Here is a 21,021-nt window from a genome sequence, read left to right on the forward strand (position 1 = left end):
TCCGATGGTTTAGGAGTCCTAGAATAATATGGGTGGCCCAAAGTGCATTGAATTATACAATTTAGTGAAGTATACTCTTATGACAATGATTTTCTATTTGTTAGGGGGTACCAAAGCACATACTGATGATAGTATTTCATGGGAAACATCAGGAAATTCATGATCTGGGTGTGGAAGGGGTAAAAATACATTTGAAAGCAGTGGATCTAGGTGTAGTAAAAAGAATGGTAGACATCTTATTGCCTGTGGCCTAAGTAGGGTTATCATGGGCCCGTCACTGGCGAATATTGAATTGATTTTGACATTCTTCAATCAATTGGTAACATTTCATTCTCATTTGCAATATCATTGGAATTTTCACTTTGGATTAGAACAAAAGAAAGGTGAGAATGAATTTGGCTTTAGAGGTTCTCGGTCATTAAATGTTGTGATAAAGCCCAGAGTGGTGATGTTATAAATAATTCAAGAATGTAGTACCAGTTGTTTAAGAGTTGAAGTATAATATGTGTGGATGAAAGAGTTATGAATAAGAAAAAGTATTGAATATGTTCTGGTGACATTGTTTTCCTTTTGGTAGGTGGTACCAAGGGAAAACCTGGTGATAGTACATCAGGGGACACACCTGGAAAATCAGGATCTGGTTCTGGGAAAGGTAGTTAAAAGGGTATTGGAAGCAGTGGATCTGGGAGGAGTGAAAAAAGCAGCAGTGATCTTGATGGCACAGGCTCAAGTAATCTAAATTTGGTCTGATCTGGAAACATCTATATTGATTGTGCCTTTCTATAATCAATAGGAAACATTTTTTGCCTCAACTAACAAAAGACCTGATCTTTTAGATTTTATGAGGACAAAAGGATAGTGAAGCTGAATTTGGCTTTGGAAGTTCTGGATGAAATAAATTTGGTGATAAGGGCCATAGTGGAAATGGAATGAAATATATTAAAGAATCATGTTCCATTGGTTTAGGAGTCCAAGTGTAACATGTGTGGACCAAAGTGCATTGAATCATACAATTTAGTGAAGTGTAAGCTTATGACAAGGATTTTCCATTTGGTAGGTTGTGTCAAGGCAAACATTGACATACCAAGACGCAGATTGATGATAGTACTTCTGGGGAAACATCTGGAAATCAAGATCTGGTTTTGGAAGGTGGCCAAATAGATTTGGAAGCAGTGGATCTAGGTGGAGTGAAAAGAGCAGCAGGGATCTTGCTGCAAGTGGTCTAAATAGTCTTGCCATGATCTCTCCTCTGGAAAATTCTGAATTGATTTTGACACTCCTCAATCAATTGTTAATATTTTATACTCATTTGCAAAATCATCGACATTTTTGGTTTTGGATCAAAACCAAAAGGAAGGTGATCATGAATTTGGCATCGGAGGTTTCAGTCACTGAATGTAGTGATAAAGCCCATAGTGACAAAGGAATGAAAGATTAAAGAATGTAGTATCAGTGGTTTAAGGGTTGAAGTGTAATACATGTGGGTAAAATAGTTATGAATAAGAAAATGTATTGAATATGTTCTGATGACAATTATTTTCCTTTTGGTAGGTGGTACCAAGGGAAAACCTGGCGATAGTACATCAGGGGACACACCTGGGAAATCAGGATCTGGTTTTGGGAAAGGTAGTCAAAAGGGTATTGGAAGCAGTGGATCTGGGAGGAATGAGAAGAGCGGCAGCGATATTGATGGTACTGGCTCAAGTAGTTTGAATGGTCTGATCTGGCAAAATCTAAATTGATTATAACTTTCTGTATTCAATAGAAGACATTTCTACCTCAACTAACAAAAGACCTGATCTTTTGGATTTTATGAGGACAAAAGGATAGTGAAGCTGAATTTGGCTTTGAAAGTTCTGGATGAAATAAATTTGGTGATAAAGGCCATAGTGGAAATGGAATGAAAGATATTAAAGAATCATGTTCCACTGGTTTAGGAGTCCAAGTGTAACATGTGTGGACCAAAGTGCATTGAATCATACAATTTAGTGAAGTGTAAGCTTATGACAAGGATTTTCCATTTGGTAGGTTGTGTCAAGGCAAACATTGACATACCAAGACGCAGATTGATGATAGTACTTCTGGGGAAACATCTGGAAATCAAGATCTGGTTTTGGAAGGTGGCCAAATAGATTTGGAAGCAGTGGATCTAGGTGGAGTGAAAAGAGCAGCAGGGATCTTGCTGCAAGTGGTCTAAATAGTCTTGCCATGATCTCTCCTCTGGAAAATTCTGAATTGATTTTGACACTCCTCAATCAATTGTTAATATTTTATACTCATTTGCAAAATCATCGACATTTTTGGTTTTGGATCAAAACCAAAAGGAAGGTGATCATGAATTTGGCATCGGAGGTTTCAGTCACTGAATGTAGTGATAAAGCCCATAGTGACAAAGGAATGAAAGATTAAAGAATGTAGTATCAGTGGTTTAAGGGTTGAAGTGTAATACATGTGGATAAAATAGTTATGAATAAGAAAATGTATTGAATATGTTCTGATGACAATTATTTTCCTTTTGGTAGGTGGTACCAAGGGAAAACCTGGCGATAGTACATCAGGGGACACACCTGGGAAATCAGGATCTGGTTTTGGGAAAGGTAGTCAAAAGGGTATTGGAAGCAGTGGATCTGGGAGGAATGAAAAGAGCGGCAGCGATATTGATGGTACTGGCTCAGGTAGTTTGAATGGTCTGATCTGGCAAAATCTAAATTGATTATAACTTTCTATATTCAAAAGAAGACACTTTTATCTCAACTAACAAAAGACCTAATCTTTTAGATTTTATGAGGACAAAAGGATAGTGAAGCTGAATTTGGCTTTGGAGGTTCTGGATGAAATAAATTTGGTGATAAGGGCCATAGTGGAAATGGAATGAAAGATATTAAAGAATCATGTTCCACTGGTTTAGGAGTCCAAGTGTAACATGTGTGGACCAAAGTGCATTGAATCATACAATTTAGTGAAGTGTAAGCTTATGACAAGAATTTTCCATTTGGCGTGTGGTACCAAGACACAGATTGATGATAGTATTTCAGGGGGAACATCTGGAAATCAGGATCTGGTTTTGGAAGGTGGCCAAATAGATTTGGAAGCAGTGGATCTAGGTGGAGTGAAAAGAGCAGCAGGGATCTTGCTGCAAGTGGTCTAAATAGTCTTGCCATGATCTCTCCTCTGGAAAATTCTGAATTGATTTTGACACTCCTCAATCAATTGTTAATATTTTATACTCATTTGCAAAATCATCGACATTTTTGGTTTTGGATCAAAACCAAAAGGAAGGTGATCATGAATTTGGCATCGGAGGTTTCAGTCACTGAATGTAGTGATAAAGCCCATAGTGACAAAGGAATGAAAGATTAAAGAATGTAGTATCAGTGGTTTAAGGGTTGAAGTGTAATACATGTGGATAAAATAGTTATGAATAAGAAAATGTATTGAATATGTTCTGATGACAATTTTTATTTTCCTTTTGGTAGGTGGTACCAAGGGAAAACCTGGCGATAGTACATCAGGGGACACACCTGGGAAATCAGGATCTGGTTTTGGGAAAGGTAGTCAAAAGGGTATTGGAAGCAGTGGATCTGGGAGGAATGAAAAGAGCGGCAGCGATATTGATGGTACTGGCTCAAGTAGTTTGAATGGTCTGATCTGGCAAAATCTAAATTGATTATAACTTTCTGTATTCAATAGAAGACACTTTTATCTCAACTAACAAAAGACCTGATCTTTTAGATTTTATGAGGACAAAAGGATAGTGAAGCTGAATTTGGCTTTGGAAGTTCTGGATGAAATAAATTTGGTGATAAGGGCCATAGTGGAAATGGAATGAAATATATTAAAGAATCATGTTCCATTGGTTTAGGAGTCCAAGTGTAACATGTGTGGACCAAAGTGCATTGAATCATACAATTTAGTGAAGTGTAAGCTTATGACAAGGATTTTCCATTTGGTAGGTTGTGTCAAGGCAAACATTGACATACCAAGACGCAGATTGATGATAGTACTTCTGGGGAAACATCTGGAAATCAAGATCTGGTTTTGGAAGGTGGCCAAATAGATTTGGAAGCAGTGGATCTAGGTGGAGTGAAAAGAGCAGCAGGGATCTTGCTGCAAGTGGTCTAAATAGTCTTGCCATGATCTCTCCTCTGGAAAATTCTGAATTGATTTTGACACTCCTCAATCAATTGTTAATATTTTATACTCATTTGCAAAATCATCGACATTTTTGGTTTTGGATCAAAACCAAAAGGAAGGTGATCATGAATTTGGCATCGGAGGTTTCAGTCACTGAATGTAGTGATAAAGCCCATAGTGACAAAGGAATGAAAGATTAAAGAATGTAGTATCAGTGGTTTAAGGGTTGAAGTGTAATACATGTGGGTAAAATAGTTATGAATAAGAAAATGTATTGAATATGTTCTGATGACAATTATTTTCCTTTTGGTAGGTGGTACCAAGGGAAAACCTGGCGATAGTACATCAGGGGACACACCTGGGAAATCAGGATCTGGTTTTGGGAAAGGTAGTCAAAAGGGTATTGGAAGCAGTGGATCTGGGAGGAATGAAAAGAGCGGCAGCGATATTGATGGTACTGGCTCAGGTAGTTTGAATGGTCTGATCTGGCAAAATCTAAATTAATTATAACTTTCTATATTCAAAAGAAGACACTTTTATCTCAACTAACAAAAGACCTGATCTTTTAGATTTTATGAGGACAAAAGGATAGTGAAGCTGAATTTGGCTTTGGAGGTTCTGGATGAAATAAATTTGGTGATAAGGGCCATAGTGGAAATGGAATGAAAGATATTAAAGAATCATGTTCCACTGGTTTAGGAGTCCAAGTGTAACATGTGTGGACCAAAGTGCATTGAATCATACAATTTAGTGAAGTGTAAGCTTATGACAAGAATTTTCCATTTGGCGTGTGGTACCAAGACACAGATTGATGATAGTATTTCAGGGGGAACATCTGGAAATCAGGATCTGGTTTTGGAAGGTGGCCAAATAGATTTGGAAGCAGTGGATCTAGGTGGAGTGAAAAGAGCAGCAGGGATCTTGCTGCAAGTGGACTAAATAGTCTTATCATGGGCTCTCCTCTGGCAAATTCTGAATTGATTTTGACACTCCTCAATCAATTGTTAATATTTTATTCTCATTTGCAGCATCATCAAAATTTTTGGTTTTGAATCAAAAGGAAGGTGATCATGAATTTGGCTTTGGAGGTTTTCAGTCACTGAACATAGTGATAAAGCCTGTAGTGACAAAGGAATAAAAGATTAAAGAATGTAGTATCAGTGGTGTTCTAGTTTGCTAACTGCCAGAATGCAATATACCAGAAACATAATGACTTTTAAAAAGAGGAATTTAATAAGTTGCTAGTTTATAGTTCTAAGGCCAAGAAAATGTCCCAATTAAAGCAAGTCTATAGAAATGTCCAATCTAAGGCATCCATAGAAAGATACCTTGGTTCAAGAAGGCCGATGAAGTTCAGGGGTCCGTCTCTCTAGTGAGAAGGCACATGGCAAACACAGTCAGGGTTTCTCTCTCAGCTGGAAGTGCGCATGGCAAACACAGGGTCATCTGCTAGCTTTCTCTCCTGGATTCTTGTTTCATGAAGCTCCCCAGGAGGTGTTTTCCTTCTTCATTTTCAAAGGTTGCTGGCTGATGGACTCTGCTTTGTAATGCTGCAGCATTCTCTGCTCTCTCTGAATCTCCTTCATTCTCCAAAATGTTTCCTCTTTTATAGGACTCCAGAAACTTATCAAGACCCACCCAAATGGGTGAGACATGTTGTCACCTAATCCAGTTTAACAACCACCCTGATTAAATCACATATCTAAGGAGATGATCTAAATTACAGATTCAAACATACAATACTGAATAGGGATTAGAAGAAACGCTGCCTTTACAAAATGGAATTAAGATTAAAACATGGCTTTTCTAGGGTACATACATCATTTCAAATCAACACAAGTGTTTTAAGGGTTGAAGTGTAATATATGTGGATAAAAGTTATGCATCATACAATGTATTGAATATGTTCTGATGACAGTTGTTTTCCTTTTGGTAGGTGGGTCCAAGGCAAAACCTGGTGATAGTACTTCAGGGGACACACCTGGAAAATCAGGATCTGGTTCTGGGACAGGTAGTCAAAAGGGTTTGGAAGCAGTGGATCTGGGAGGAGTGAAAAGAGCAGCTGTGATATTAATGGCAGTAGCTCACTTAGCCTGAATTTGGTCTGATCTGGTGAAATCTAAATTGATTGTGCCTTTCTATAATCAATAGAAGACATTTTTTTTTCTCTTGACTAACAAAAGACCTGATCTTTTTGTTTTATGAGGACAAAAAGAGAGTGAAGCTGAATTTGTCTTTGGAGGTTCTGGATGAAATAAATTTGGTGCTAAGGGCCATAGTGGAAATGGAATGAGAGATATTAGACTCTAGTTCCAATGGTTTAGGAGTCCAAGAGTGATATGTGTGGCCCAAAGTGTATTGAAGTATAATTTAGTGAAGTGTATTTTTATGACAAGGATTTTCCATTTGGTAGGTGGTACCAAGGCACACATTGATGATAGTATTTCAGGGGAAACATCTGGAAATTCCACCTCTGCTGTGGAAGGTGGCCAAATAGATTTGGAAGCAGTGGATCTAGTTGGAGTGAAAAGGGCAACAGGGATCTTGTTGCCAGTGGCCTAAGTAGTCTTCTCATGGGCTCTCCTCTGGCAAATTCTGAATTGATTTTGATTTTCCTCAATCAATTGTTAACGCTTTGTTCTTATTTGAAAATCATTGGAATTTTAGGTTTTGGATCAAGAAAAAAAGAAGTTGATGATGAATTGGGCTTTGGAGGTTCTTGCTTACTGTATTTAGTGATAAAACCCATAGTAACAAAAGAATAACAAATTAAAGAATATAGTACCAGTGGTTTAAGGGTTGAAGCTTAATACATGTGGATAAAATAGTTATGAGTAAGAAAATGTATTGAATATATTCTGATGACAATTGTTTTCCTTTTGGTAGGTGGTACCAAGGGAAAACCTGGCGATAGTACATCAGGGGACACACCTGGGAAATCAGGATCTGGTTCTGGGAAAAGTGATCAGGAGGGTATTGGAAGCAGTGGATCTGAGAGGAGTGACAAGAGTGGCAGTGATCTTGATGGCACTGGCTCAGGTAGTTTGAATTTGGTCTGATCTGGCAAAATCTAAATTGATTGTGCCTTTCTATAATCAATAGAAGACATTTTTTCCCTTGACTATAAAAAGGCCTCATCTTTTTGGATTTTATGAATACAAAAGGATGGTGAAGCTGAATTTGTCTTTGGAGGTTCTGGATGAAATAAATTTGGTGATAAGGTCCATAGTGGAAATGGAATGAAAGATATTAAAGAATCATGTTCCAATGGCTTAGGAGTCCAAGAGTAATATTTGTGGACCAAAGTACATTGAATCATACAATTTAGTGAAGTGTAATCTTATGACAAGGATTTTCCATTTGGTAGGTTGTACAAAGGCACACATTGATGATAATTCTTCAGGGAAAACATCTGGAAATTCAGGATCTGGTTTTGGAAGGTGGCCAAATAGATTTTGAAGCAATATATATAGGTGAAGTGAAAAGAGCAGCAGGGATCTTGTTCCCAGTCCCCTAAGAGGTCTAGTCATGGCCTCTTCTCTTGCAAATTCTGAATTGATTTTGACTTATTTTAGTCAGTGGGTATCACTTCTTTCTCATTTGCAAAATCATTGACAGTTTTGCTTTTGCATCATGACGAAAGGAGGGTGATGCTGAATCTTGGCTTGGAGGTTCTCGTTGAAATAAAGTTTGTGATAAGGGCTTTATGGAAGTGGATGAAAAATATTAGGTAATTTAATTCCAGTGGTTTAAGACTTAAGGGTGATATCTTTGGGCAACATCATTAAGAATCATAAAATGAATTTCAGTATTATCTGATGACCATAATTTTGCAATCTGTTGGTGGTACCAAGGCATAACTTGTTTGTAGTACTTCAGGGAACACATCCTGAAAGTCAAGATCTGGTTCTGGCTAAGGTGGTCAAAAGGAATTTTAGAAGCAGTAAATGTAGATGGAGGGAAAAGAGCTACAGTGATCCTGATGCCAATAACTCAGTTAGTCTAATCTTGGGCTCTCCTCTGGCAAGTACTGAATTGATTTTGTCTTTCCTCGATCAACTGATAACATTTTATTCAACGTTAAGAGGGACATGATCTTTTAGGTCGGACCAGGACAAAAGGAGGGTGAAGATGAATTTGGCTTTGGAGGTTCTGATTCACTAAATGTAGTGATAAAGCAAATAGTTACAATGGAATTAAAGAATGTAGTACCAGTGATTCAAGGACTGAAGTGTCATATGAGTGGATTAAAGAGTTATGAAGCATAAAATGCATTGAATATGTTCTGATGACAATTATTTTTTTTTTGGTAGGTGGTACCAAGGCAAAACCTGGTGATAGTACTTCAGGGGATACACCTGGAAATTCAGATTCTGGTTCTGGGAAAGGTGATCAAAAGGGTATTGGAAGCAGTGGATCTGGCACAGATGAAAAGAGTGGCAATGATCTTGATGGCACTGGTTCAGGTAGTCTGAATTTGGTTTGATTTGGCAAAATCTAAATTGATTGAGCCTTTCTATAATCAACTGAAGACTTTTTTTTCCTTGACTAACAAAAGGTTCTGGTTGAAATAAATTTGGAGGTTCTGGTTGAAATAAATTTGATAATAAGTGCCATAGTGGAAATGGAATGAAAGATATTAAGGAATCATGTTCCAATGGTTTAGCAGTCCAAGAGTAATATGTGTGGACCAAAGTGCATTGAATTATACGATTTAATGAAGTATATTCTTATGACAAGGATTTTTCCATTGGTAGGGTGTATCAAGGCACACATTGATGATAGTACTTCAGGGGAAATATCTGGAAATTCAGGATCTGTTTGTGGAAGGTGGCCAAATAGATTTGGAATCGGTGGATCTAGGTGGAGTGCAAAGAGCAGGAGGGATCTTATTGCCAGTGGCCTAGTCTTGTCATGGGCTCTCCTCTGGTGAATTCTGAATTGATTTTTACTTTCCTCAGTCAATGGATAACATTTTCTTTTCATTTGGAAAATCATCAGAACTTTTGGTTTTGAATTAGGACAAAAGGAGGATGTTGATGAAATTGGGTTTGGAGGTTCTCATTCACTACATGTAGTGATAAAGCCCATAGCGACAATGGAAGAAAAGATAAAAGAATGTGGTACCAGTGGTTTAAGGGTTAAAGTACAATAGTTGTGCATAAGAGTTATGAATAATAAAATATATTGCATATGTTCTGATGACAATTATTTTTGTTTTGGTAGGTGATACCAAGGCAAAACCTGATGAAAGTACTTCAGGGGACACATCTGGGAATTTAGGATCTGACTCTGTGACAGGTGGTCAAAAGGGTGTTGGAAGCAGTGAATCTGGGAGGAGTGAAAAGAGCAGCAGTGATCTTGGTGACAGTGACTCAGGTAGTCTAAACTGGTCTGCTCTGGTGAAGTGTAAATTGATTCACCTTTTTATAATCAATAGAAAACATTTTTTTCCTTGCAAAAAGAAGACCTGATCTTTTGGATAGCATGAGGACTAAAGGAGCATGAAGCCGAATTTGGCTTTGGATGTTCTGGGTGAAATAAATTTTGTAATGTAAGACATAGTGGAAATGGAATGAAAGATATTAAAGAATCATGTTCCAGTGGTTAAGAATCAAAGAGTAGTATCTGTGTATAAGAGGCCACGCATCATCAAATTTAATGAAGTATAATCTATGGGAAGGATTTTCCATTTGGTATGTGGTACCAAGGAAAGCATTGAGGATGGTACTTCAGGGAAACATCTGGGAATTCAGGATCTGGTTCTGTGGAAGGTGTCCAAATTGATGTGGAATCAGTGGATCTAGGGGGAGTGAAAAGAGTAGCAGTGATCCTATTGCCAGTGCCCTAGGTAGTCTTGCTATGTACTGTTCTCTGGCAAGTCTTGAATTGATTTTGACTTTCCTCAGCCAATTGAGAACATTTTATTCTCATTTGCAAAATCACCGGATTTTTTGGGTTTGAATCAGGACAAAAGGAGGGTGATGTTGAATTTGGCTTTGGAGGTTTTCAGTGAAATAAACTTGGTGATAAAGGCCTTATGGAAATGGAATGAAAATTATTAAATATTCTAATTCCAGTGGTTTAGGGCTCAAGGCTTGAGGGTGATATCTGTGGACAAACTCGTTATGAACCATAGAATGTATTGCAGTATTTTCTGATGAAAATAATTTTGCAATCTGTAGGTTGCATACAAAAATTTTTGGTAGTACTTCAGGGAACACATCCAGAAATTTAGGATCTGGTTCTGGGAAAGGTGGTCAAAAGGGATTTGGAAGTAATAGATCTAGGTGAAAGGAAAAGACCTACAGTGATTTTGTTGCCAGTGAAACAGGTACGCTTATCTTGGGCTCTTTTATGGCAAGTTTTGAATTAATTTTGGGTTTCCTTAATCAATTGATACATTTTATTCACAGTTAGCAAAACCCTTTTTTTTTTTTGTACCAGGACAAAAGGAGGGTGAAGATGAATTTGGTTTTGGAGGTTCTGGTTCACTAAATGTAGTGATAAAGCAAATAGCTGAAATGGAATAAAAGACTAAACTATGTGGTATCATGGCTTAAGGAGTTAAGTTTCATATATGTAGATAAAAGAGTTATGAAGCACGAAATGTATTGAATATGCTCTGATGAAAATTATTTTCCTTTTGGTAGGCGCTACTAAGGCAGAACCTGGTGATAGTACTTCAGGAGACACACCTGGAAATTCACGATCTGGTTCTGGGAAAGGTAGTCAAAGGGTATTGGAGTAGTGGATATGGGAGGAGTGAAAAGAGCAGCAGTGATCTTGATGGTAGTGGCTCAGGTAGTCAAAATTTGGTATGCTCTGCCAAAATCTGGATTGATTGTGCCTTTCCTTAATCAAATGTAGAGTTTTTTTTCCGCTAGCCAAAAGACCAGATGTTTTGGTTTTGGATCAGGGCTAAGGAAGGTAAAGGTGAATTTGGGTTTCAAGGTTCTGGTTTAAAAAAATTTGGTGGTAAATTCATAGGGAAATGGAATGAAAAATATTGAAGAATCTTATTCCAGTGTTATGGGTGGAAGAGTAATATATGTGGATAAAAAATATGAATCTTAAAATTTAATGAAGTCTAATCTTCTGAAAAGTATTTTCCATTTAGTAGGTGGTTCCAAGACAAAAAGTGATGATAGTTCTTCAGGGGAATCATCCAGCGAAGGTAGTTCAGAGGAATCATCCAGTGAAAGCACATCAGGGGAAACAGCCTTAAAGTCAGAATCTGATTCTGAGGAAGTTGGTCAAAATGGAGTTGGAAGCCCTCGATCTAGGCGGAAGAAAAAGAACAAAAATGTTCTTGTTCCCACTGGTTCAGGTAGTTTAATCTTGAGCTCTCCTCTGGCGAATTAGAATCAATTTTTGCTTTCCGTAATCAATTGATAACATTTTGTTCTCATTTAACATAAACGCTTGTTTGTTTTTTGGTTTGGGATCAGAACAGAATGTGGTGTAGTTGAATTTGGCTTTGGAGGATGTTCTTGAAATAATTTTTGTGATAATGGCCATGGTGCAAATAGAATGAAATCATTAAATACTCTAATTCCTATGGTTTAAGTGTTAAGGGTGATAACTGTGAACTAAATCATTATGTAATCTAAAATACATTTTAAAATGTATTGAAGTATTTTCTGATGGCAATAATTTGCAATCTGTAGGTGGTACCACGACAAAAAGTGCTGGTAGTACTCCAGGAGTCACGACTGGTAATTCAGCATCTGTTACGGGGAAAGGTGATGAAAAGGGATTTGGAAACAGCGTATCTCCAAGCGGGGATAACAGTGATCTTGATGCCAGTGACTCAGGTAGTCTAATTTTAGGATCTCCTCTGGAAAGTTCTGAATTGATTATGGTTTTCCTCATTCAGTTGATAACATTTTTTCATGGTTAGCTAAAGGACCTGATCTTTTGGTTTTGTATCAGGACGAAGGAGATAAAGATGAATTTGGCTTTGGAGGTTCTGGTTTAATAAATGTGGTAATAATGCCCATAGTGGCAATGGAATTAAAGATTAAGGAATGCAGGACTAATTGTTTAGGGTTTGAAGTGTAATATATGTGAAGAAAGCAGTTATTAATCATAAAATATTTTGAAATATATTCTGATGATAATTATTTTACATTCGTTAGGTGGTGTGAAGGCAGAACCTGGTGATAGTACTTCAGGGGACACATCAGGAAATTCTGAACCTGAATCTGGGAAAGATGGTAAAAAAGGGATTTGGAAGGCATGGCTCTAGGAAGAAGGAAAAGAGTGGCAGTAATTTTGATGACAGTGGCATAGGTAGTCTGAATGGTCTGTTCTGGTGAAATGTAAATTGATTCTGCCTTTTTATAGTCAATAGAAAACATTTTTTTCCTTGACTGACAAGATCTGATCTTTTGGACTTCATGAAGATAAAGGGATGTTGAGGCTGAATTTGGTTTTGGATGTTCTGGTTGAAATAAATTTGGTGATAAGGGCCATAGTGGAAATGGAATGAGAATTACTAAAGAATCATGTTCCGATGGTTTAGGAGTCCAAGAATAATGTCTGTGGACGAAAGAGTGATGAATCATAAAATTTAGTAAAATATAATCTTATGACAAGGATTTTCCATTTGGTAGGTGATATCAAGGCAAACATTGATGATCGTACTTCCGGGAAACATTTAAAATTCAGGATCTGGTTCTGTGGAGGGTGGTCAAAATAGATTTTGAAGTGGTGGATCTACATGGAGTGTAAAGAGCAGCAGTGATCTTGCTAGTGGCCTAAGTAGTCTTATTATGGGCTGTCCTCTGACGAACTCTGGATTAACTTTGACTTTGCTCAATCAATCGATAACATTTTATTCTCTTTTGCAAAATCACTGGATTTTTTTTGGTTTTGATCAGTATAAAAGGAGGGTGAAGTTGAATTTGGGTTTGGAGGTTCTTGTTGAAGTATACTTGATGATAAGGGCCTTGTGGAAATACAATGAAAAATGTTAAATAATCTAATTCTTATGGTTTAAATCTTAAGGGTGGTATCTATGGACAACATCATTATGAAATATAAGATTTATTGCAATATTTTCTGATGACAACACATTTGCAATCTGTAGGTGGTACCAAAGCAAAACTCACTGGTATTACTTCACGGAACACATCCAGAAATACAGGATCTGGTACTGGGAAAGGTAGTCAAAAGGGATTTGGAGCAGTAGATGTAAGTGGAGGGAAAAGAGCTGCAGCTTGATGCCAGTGGCTCAAGTAGTCTAATTTTGGGCTCTCTGCTTTTGAGTTCTGAATTGATTTTGGTTTTCCTTAATCAAGGAAAGATGAAGGAAAGAATCTGATCTTTTGGTTTTCAACCAGAACAAAAGGAGGATGAAGGTGAATTTGGCTTTGGAGATTCTTGTTCACTAAGTGTAGTGGTAATGCCCATAGTGGCAATGGAATAAAAGGTTAAAGGATGTAGTACCAGTAGTTTAAGGGTTAAAGTGCAGCATGTGTGGACAAAATAGGTATGAATGCTGAAATGTACTGAATTTGTTCTGATGACAATTATTTTCCTTTTAGTAGATGATACCAAGGCAGAACCTGGTGATAGTACTTTAGGGGACACACCCGGAAATTCAGGATCCGGTTCTGAGAAAGGTGATCAAAATGGTACTGGAAGCAGTGAACCCGAACCAAGTGAAAACAGCGGCAGTGATCTTGATGGCAGTGGATCAGGTAGTCTAAGCTTGGCCAGCTTTGGTGAACTGTAAATTGATTGTGCCTTTCTATAATCAGTAGAAAACATTTTTTCCTCGACTGACAAAAGATTTTATGAGGACGAAAGGAAGGTGAAGCTAAATTTGTCTTTGGATGTTCTAGGTGAAATAAATTTGGTGATAAGGGCCATAGTAGAAGTGGAATGAAAGATATTAAAGAATCATGTTCCAATAGTTTAGGGGTCGAAGAGTAATATCTGTTGGCAAAAGTGTCATAAATCATACAATCTGGTGAAGTATAATCTTATGAAAAGATTTTCCATTTGGTAGGTAGTACCAAGGCAAACATTGATGATAGTATTTCAGGGGAAACGTCTGGATATTCAGGATCTGGTTGTGGAAGGTGGTTAAATAGATTTGGGAGCAGGGGATCTAGGTGGAGGGAAAATAACAGCAGTGATCTCATTGCCAGTGGCCTAGGTAGTCTTGTCATGGTCTCACCTCTGGCATATTCTGAATTATTTTGACTTTCCTCACTCAATTGATAACATTTTTTCTCATTTGCAAAATCACCAGGTTTTTTGGGTTTGGATCAGGACAAAAGGAGGGTGTTGAATTTGGCTTTGGAGGTTCTCAGTGAAATATACTTGATGATAAGGGCCTTATGGAAATGGAATGAAATATTAAATATTCTAATTCCAGTGGTTTAGGGCTTAAGGCTTAAGAATAATGTCTGTGGACAAAATCATTATGAACCTTAAAATTTATTTCGATATTATCTGATGACAATATTGCAATCTGTAAATGGTACCAAGGCAAAAATTTTTGGTAGTACTTCAGGGAACACATACAAAAATTCAGGATCTGGTTCTGGGAAAGGTAGTCAAAAGGGACTTGGAAATAGTAGATCCAGGTGGAGGGAAAAGAGCTACAGTGATCTTGATTCCAGTGCCTCAGGTAGTCTAATATTGGTCTCTCTATTTGCGAATTTTGAATTGATTTTGGCTTTCCTGAATTAACTGACAACATTTTATCCATGGTTAGCAAAAGAACATGATCTTTAGTTTTCAACTAGAACAAAAGGAGGGTGAACGTGAATTTGGCTTTGGAGTTTCTGGTTCACTAAATGTAGTGATAAAATAAAGCCAATAGTGTCAATGGAATGAAAGATTAAAGGATGTAGTACCAGTGGTTTAAGGATTGAAGTTTCGTATGTGTGGATAAAAGAGTTATGAAGCATGAAATGTATTGAATATGCTCTGATGACAATTATTTTCCTTTTGGTAGGTGCTACTAAGGCAAAACCTGGTGATAGTACTTCAGGAGACACACCTGGAAATTCAGGATCTGGTTCTGGGAAAGGTAGTCAAAGGGTATTGGAGTAGTGGATATGGGAGGAGTGAAAAGAGCAGCAGTGATCTTGATGGTAGTGGCTCAGGTAGTCAAAATTTGGTATGCTCTGCCAAAATCTGGATTGATTGTGCCTTTCCTTAATCAAATGTAGAGTTTTTTTCAGCTAGCCAAAAGACCAGATGTTTTGGTTTTGGATCAGGGCTAAGGAAGGTAAAGGTGAATTTGGGTTTCAAGGTTCTGGTTTAAAAAAAATTGATGATAAATTGCATGGGGAAATGGAATGAAAAATATTGAAGAATCTTATTCCAGTGTTATGGGTGGAAGAGTAATATATGTGGATATAATAATATGAATCTTAAAATTTAATGAAGTCTAATCTTCTGACAAGTATTTTCCATTTAGTAGGTGGTTCCAAGACAAAACGTAACGATAATACTCCAGGGGACTCATCCAGCGAAGGTAGTTCAGAGGAATCATCCAGTGAAAGCACATCAGGGGAAACAGCCTTAAAGTCAGAATCTGATTCTGAGGAAGTTGGTCAAAATGGAGTTGGAAGCCCTCGATCTAGGCGGAAGAAAAAGAACAAAAATGTTCTTGTTCCCACTGGTTCAGGTAGTTTAATCTTGAGCTCTCCTCTGGCGAATTAGAATCAATTTCTGCTTTCCTTAATCAACTGATAACATTTTGTTCTCATTTAGCATGGACATTTGTTCTTTTGTTTAGGATCAGGACAAAAGGAGGGTGTAGCTCAGTTTGACTTTGAAGATTCTTATTGAAATAAATTTGGTGATAATGGCCATAGTGGAATTGGAATGAAAATCATTAAATACTCTAATTCCAATGGCTTAAGTCCTAAGGGTGATACCTGTGAACTGAATCATCATAAAATCTAAAATGTATTGAAGTATTTTCTGATGTCATTTATTTTGCAATCTGTAGGTGGTACCACGACAAAAAGTGCTGGTAGTACTCCAGGAGTCACGACTGGTAATTCAGGATCTGTTACTGGGAAAGGTGGTGAAAAGGGATTTGGAAACAGCATATCTCCAAGCGGGGATAACAGTGATCTTGATGCCAGTGACTCAGGTAGTCTAATTTTAGGATCTCTGGAGAGTTCTGAATTGATTTTGATTTTCCTTAATCAGGTGATAACATTTGTTTCACGTTTAAGAAAAGACCTGATCTCTTGGTCTTTGGTTTTGTGTTAGGACAAAAGGAGTGTGAAGATGAATTTGGCTTTGGAGGTTCTGGTTCAATAAATGTGATGATATGGCCCATAGTGGCAATGGAATTAAAGATTAAAGAATGCAGGACTAATTGTTTAGGGTTTGAAGTGCAATATATGTGAAGAAAGCAGTTATTAATCATAAAATATTTTGAAATCTATTCTGATGACAATTATTTTGCATTCAGTAGGTAATACTAAGGGAAAAACTGGTGCTAGTACCTCAGGGGACATATCAGGAAATTCAGGATCTGGTTCTAAGAAAGATGGTCAAAAGGGATTTAGAAGGAGTGAATCTAGGAGGAATGAAAAGAGCAGCAGCGAAGCTGATGGCAGTGCCTCAGGTAGTCTTAACTTGGTCTTCTCAGGTGAAATCTAAATTTATCATGCCTTTCCTTTATCAATGGAAAACATTTTTTCCCCAATAAACAAAAGACCTGATCTTTTGGATTTTATGAGTTAAAAAAGAGGGTGATGCCGAATTTGGCTTTGGTTGTTCTGGTTGAAATAAATTTGAGGATGAGGGCCATAGTGGAAATGGAATGAAAAATATTTTAAAAATTTAGTTTCATTGGTTTAGGGTTAGAAGTATAATATCAATGGACAATATAGTCATGAATCATAAAATTTAATGATACATAACCTTATCACAAGTATTTTCCATTTGGTAGGTGCTACCAAGACTAAAAGTGATGATAGTACTTCAGGGGAATCATCCAGCGGTAGTTCTTCAGGGGAAGCACCTGTAAATTCAGGATCTGGTTCTCCGGAAGGTGGTCAAAATGGATTTGGATCAGGTAGTCTAATTTTGGACTCTTCTCCGGCGAGTTCTGAATTGATTTTGATTTCCTCAATCAGTTGATAACATTTTATTCTCGGTTAGCAAAAGAACCTAATCTTCTGTTTTTTGCTCAGGAAAAAAGAAGGGTAAAGATGAATTTGGCTTTGATGGTTCTGGTTCAGTAAATGTGGTGATGAAGCCCATTGTGGAAATGAAATAAAAGATTAAAGAATCTAGTACCCATGGTTTAGGGGATGAAGTGCAATATGTGTGGATAAAATAGTTATGAATCACGAAATGTATGGAAATATGTTCTGAAGGCACTTGTTTTGCATTTGTTAGGTGGTACCAAGGCAAAAATTGTTCAGGGGACACATCTGGAAATTCACTATCTGGTTCTGGGAAAGGTGGTCAGAAGGTATTTGGAAGCAGTGGATCTAGCTGGAGTGACAAGAAAAACAATGATCTTGATGGCAGTGATTCATGTTGTCTAAGCTTGGTCTGCTCTGGTGAAATCTAGATTGATTGTGTCTTTCATTAAGCAATTGAAAACTTTTTTTCTCTGCTAGCTAAAAGACTGATCTTTTGCCTTTGATCAGGGGAAAGGAGGGTGAATCAGAATTTGGCTTTGGATGTTCTGGTTGAAATGAATTTGATGATAAAGGCCATAGTGGAAATGGTATGAAAACTATTAAAGAATCTAGCGCTGTTGTTTTAGGTGTAGAAAAGCCATATCTGTGGACAAAATAGTCATGATCATATGATTTAGTGAAGTATAATCTTATGACAAATATTTTCATTTGGTAGCTGGTACCGAGACTAAAAGTGGTCAAAGTACTTCGGGGGACACAACTGGAAATTGAGGATCTGGTTCTCAGAAAGGTGTACTAAATGAAGTTGGAAGCATTAGAACTAGTTGGTAGGAAAAGAACAGCAGTGATCTTGCTACCAGTGACTCAGATAGTCTAATCTTGGGCTCTCCTGTGGAGGGGTTTGAATTGATTTTGATTTCCTCAAGCAATTGATCACATTTTATTCAGAGCTAACGAAAGCCTGATCTTTTGGTTTTGGATCAAGACAAAGGCAGGGTGATGGTGAATTTGGCTTTGGAGTGTCTGGTTCAATAAATATGTTGATAATGCCTGTAGTTTGAATGGAGTAAGAAATTAAAGAATGTAGTACCAGTGGCTTAGTGTTGAAGTGTATTATGCATGGATAAAATTGTTACGAAACACAAAATTTAGTGAAGCGTCTTCTGATGACAATTATTTTGCATTCAGTAGGTGGTATCAAGGCAAAAGCTGGTGATAGATATTCAGGGGACACATATGGGAATTCACAATCTGATTCTGGGTAAGGTGGTGAGATGAGTTTTGGAAACAATGGATCTAGCTGAAGTGACAAGAGCAATTGTGATCTTGATGGCAGTGGCTCAGGTAGTCTAAACTTGGTCTTCTCTGGCAAAATCTAAATTGATTGCGCCGTTCCTCAACAAATGGTAGCATTTTATTCTCAGTGGGCCAATAGGCTTGATTTTTTTTCTTTTTTTTTTTTTCTTTTGGCATGGGCAGGCACTGGGAATTAAACCCGGGTCTCCGGCATGACAGGCGAGAACTCTGCCTACTGAGCCACCATGGCCCGCCCTAGGCTTGATTTTTGATTTTGGTAGGACTAAGAAGGGTATAGTTGAATTTGGCTTTGGAGTTTCAGGGGAAGTAAATTTAGTGATAAGTGGAAATGAATGAAAAACATTAAGACATCTATTTCCATTGGTTAGGAACTGAAGAGTAATATCTATGGATAAAATAGTTATGAGTAATAAAATTTAGCGACATATTTCTGATGACAAGTGTTTTGCATTGGGTAGATTATAGCAAGTCTAAATGCTAATAGTACTTCAGGAGACACATGAAAAATTCAGGATCTGGTTCTGCAAAAAGGTGGTCAAAAGGGATGTGGAAGCATTGTATCTAGGTGGAGCATTGTATCTAGCTGGAGATATCTTGATGCCAGTGGCTCAGGTAGTCTAGTCTTGGGCTCCCCAAGATTTTGATTTTGATTTCCTCAATCAATTGATAACATTTTATGCATGGTTAGTAAAATGACTTGATCTTTTGATTTTGGATCAAGGCAAATGGAATAGTGATGATGAATTTGGCTTTGGAGTTTCTGGTTCAATAAATGTGGTAATACTGCCACAGTTTAAATGGAATAAGAAATTAAAGAATGTAGTACCAGTGGTTCAGGGTTGAAGTGTATTATGTGTGGATAAAATAGTTATGAAACATGAAATTTAGTGAAGCATGTCGTTAGTGAAACATGCTCTGATGAGAAGTATTCTGCATTCAGTAGGAGGTACCAATGCAAAAAGTGACGACAGTACTTCAGGGGATACATCTGAAAATTCAGGATCTGGTTTTGCAAAAGGTAGTTAAAAGGGATTTGGAAGCCGTGGATCTAGGAAGAGTGAACAGAGCTGCACTGATTTTGATGGTAGTGGTTTAGGTAGTCTAATCTTGGTCTCTGCACTGGTAAATATAAATTGATTTTTGCCTTTCTTCAATCAATGATGACAATTTAATCTTTCTTACCAAAAAGACTAGATCTTTGGTTTTGGATCAGAACAAAAGCAGAGTGAAGTTGAATTTGGTTTTGGAGGTTCTGGTTCAGATAAATTTGGTGAAAAGGCCATAGTGGATTTGATTGAAAAACATTAGAGAATCTAATTCCACTGGTTAGGGACTGAAGAGTAATATCTTTGGATAAGACAGTTACGGATCATAAAATTTAGTGAGATATGTTCTGATGGCAAGTATTTTACATTTGGTAGATGGTAGCAAGTCTCAGTGGCAGTAGTACTTCAGGGTACATATCTGGAAATTCAGGATCTAGCTCTGCATAAAAGTGGTGAAAAGGGATTTGGAAGCAGTAGATCTAGGTGGAGCAAAAAGAGCATCAGTTATCTTGATGCCAGTGGCTCAGGTAGTCTAATCTTGGGCTCTGCTCTGATGAATTCTTTATTGATTGTCCCTTTCCTTGAGCAATTGATAATATTTTATTCACAGTTAGCCAAAAGACCTTATTTTTTTTATTTTGGATTAGGACAAAGGAGGTTAAAGATGAATTTGGCTTTGGAGTTTCTGGTTTAAATAAATTTGCTGATAAGTCCATATCAACATTGGAATGTTCCAAGGAATTGGAATGAAAAACATAAAAGAATCTAGTTCCAATGGTTTAGGGTTGGAGGTGTAATACTGTGGACAAAATGGTAATGAATTATATAATCATTGAAGTATGTTTTGATGACATTTTGCAATCTGTAGGTGGTACCAAGGCAAAAAATGAAAATAGTACTTCAGAGGACACATCAGTAATTTAGGACTTGGTTTTGAGAAAGTTGTCAAAAGGGATTTGGAAGCTGTGAATCTAAGTTGAGTGAAAAGAATAGCAGTGGTCTTGGTCTCAGTGGCTCAGATAGTCTAATTTTGGACTCTGCACTGATGAAATGTAAATTAATCTTGCCTTTCTTCAATCGATTGATTATGTTTTATTCTCACTTACTAAAAAGACCAGATTGGATTAAGACAAAAGCAAAGTTAAGTTGAATTTGGTTTTGGAGGTTCTGGTTCAAATAACTTTGGAGATAAGGACCACAGTGGAATTGATTGAAAAACATTAAAGAACCTAGTTCCAGTGGTCAGGAGCTGAAGAGTAACATCTGTGGACAAAATAATTATGAATCATAAAGTGCAATGAAGTATGTTCTGATGACAATTATTTTGCATTCAGTATGTGGTACCAAGGCAAAAAGTGGTGATAGTACTTCAGGGGACACATCCA

At 37.3% G+C, this 21,021-nt stretch overlaps 1 protein-coding gene across 32 annotated transcripts in view; it reads left to right on the forward strand.

Moving 5' to 3' along the window:
- MUC19 (mucin 19, oligomeric) overlaps positions 1-21,021 on the forward strand; it is a 137,753-nt gene that overhangs the window by 27,766 nt on the left and 88,966 nt on the right. For 19 of the 32 annotated variants that reach the window (XM_077170533.1, XM_077170561.1, XM_077170552.1 and 16 more), the window contains 18 exons: positions 578-652; positions 1,552-1,626; positions 2,523-2,597; positions 3,477-3,617; positions 4,448-4,600; positions 6,071-6,145; positions 7,021-7,173; positions 8,448-8,600; positions 9,361-9,513; positions 10,788-10,862; positions 11,255-11,464; positions 11,805-11,951; positions 12,276-12,353; positions 13,686-13,841; positions 15,110-15,184; positions 15,578-15,787; positions 16,115-16,261; positions 17,072-17,197. In XM_077170533.1, the coding sequence (XP_077026648.1) occupies positions 578-652; positions 1,552-1,626; positions 2,523-2,597; positions 3,477-3,617; positions 4,448-4,600; positions 6,071-6,145; positions 7,021-7,173; positions 8,448-8,600; positions 9,361-9,513; positions 10,788-10,862; positions 11,255-11,464; positions 11,805-11,951; positions 12,276-12,353; positions 13,686-13,841; positions 15,110-15,184; positions 15,578-15,787; positions 16,115-16,261; positions 17,072-17,197 (2,277 nt within the window). Of the gene's footprint in view, positions 1-577; positions 653-1,551; positions 1,627-2,522; positions 2,598-3,476; positions 3,618-4,447; positions 4,601-6,070; positions 6,146-7,020; positions 7,174-8,447; positions 8,601-9,360; positions 9,514-10,787; positions 10,863-11,254; positions 11,465-11,804; positions 11,952-12,275; positions 12,354-13,685; positions 13,842-15,109; positions 15,185-15,577; positions 15,788-16,114; positions 16,262-16,551; positions 16,745-17,071; positions 17,198-21,021 lie in introns of those variants that run through there. The other 13 variants (XM_077170542.1, XM_077170546.1, XM_077170536.1 and 10 more) reach the window with 12 other exon arrangements.

Source organism: Tamandua tetradactyla, chromosome 7 (assembly GCF_023851605.1).
Source record: "Tamandua tetradactyla isolate mTamTet1 chromosome 7, mTamTet1.pri, whole genome shotgun sequence".
In the NCBI taxonomy this organism is placed as follows: Eukaryota; Metazoa; Chordata; class Mammalia; order Pilosa; family Myrmecophagidae; genus Tamandua; species Tamandua tetradactyla.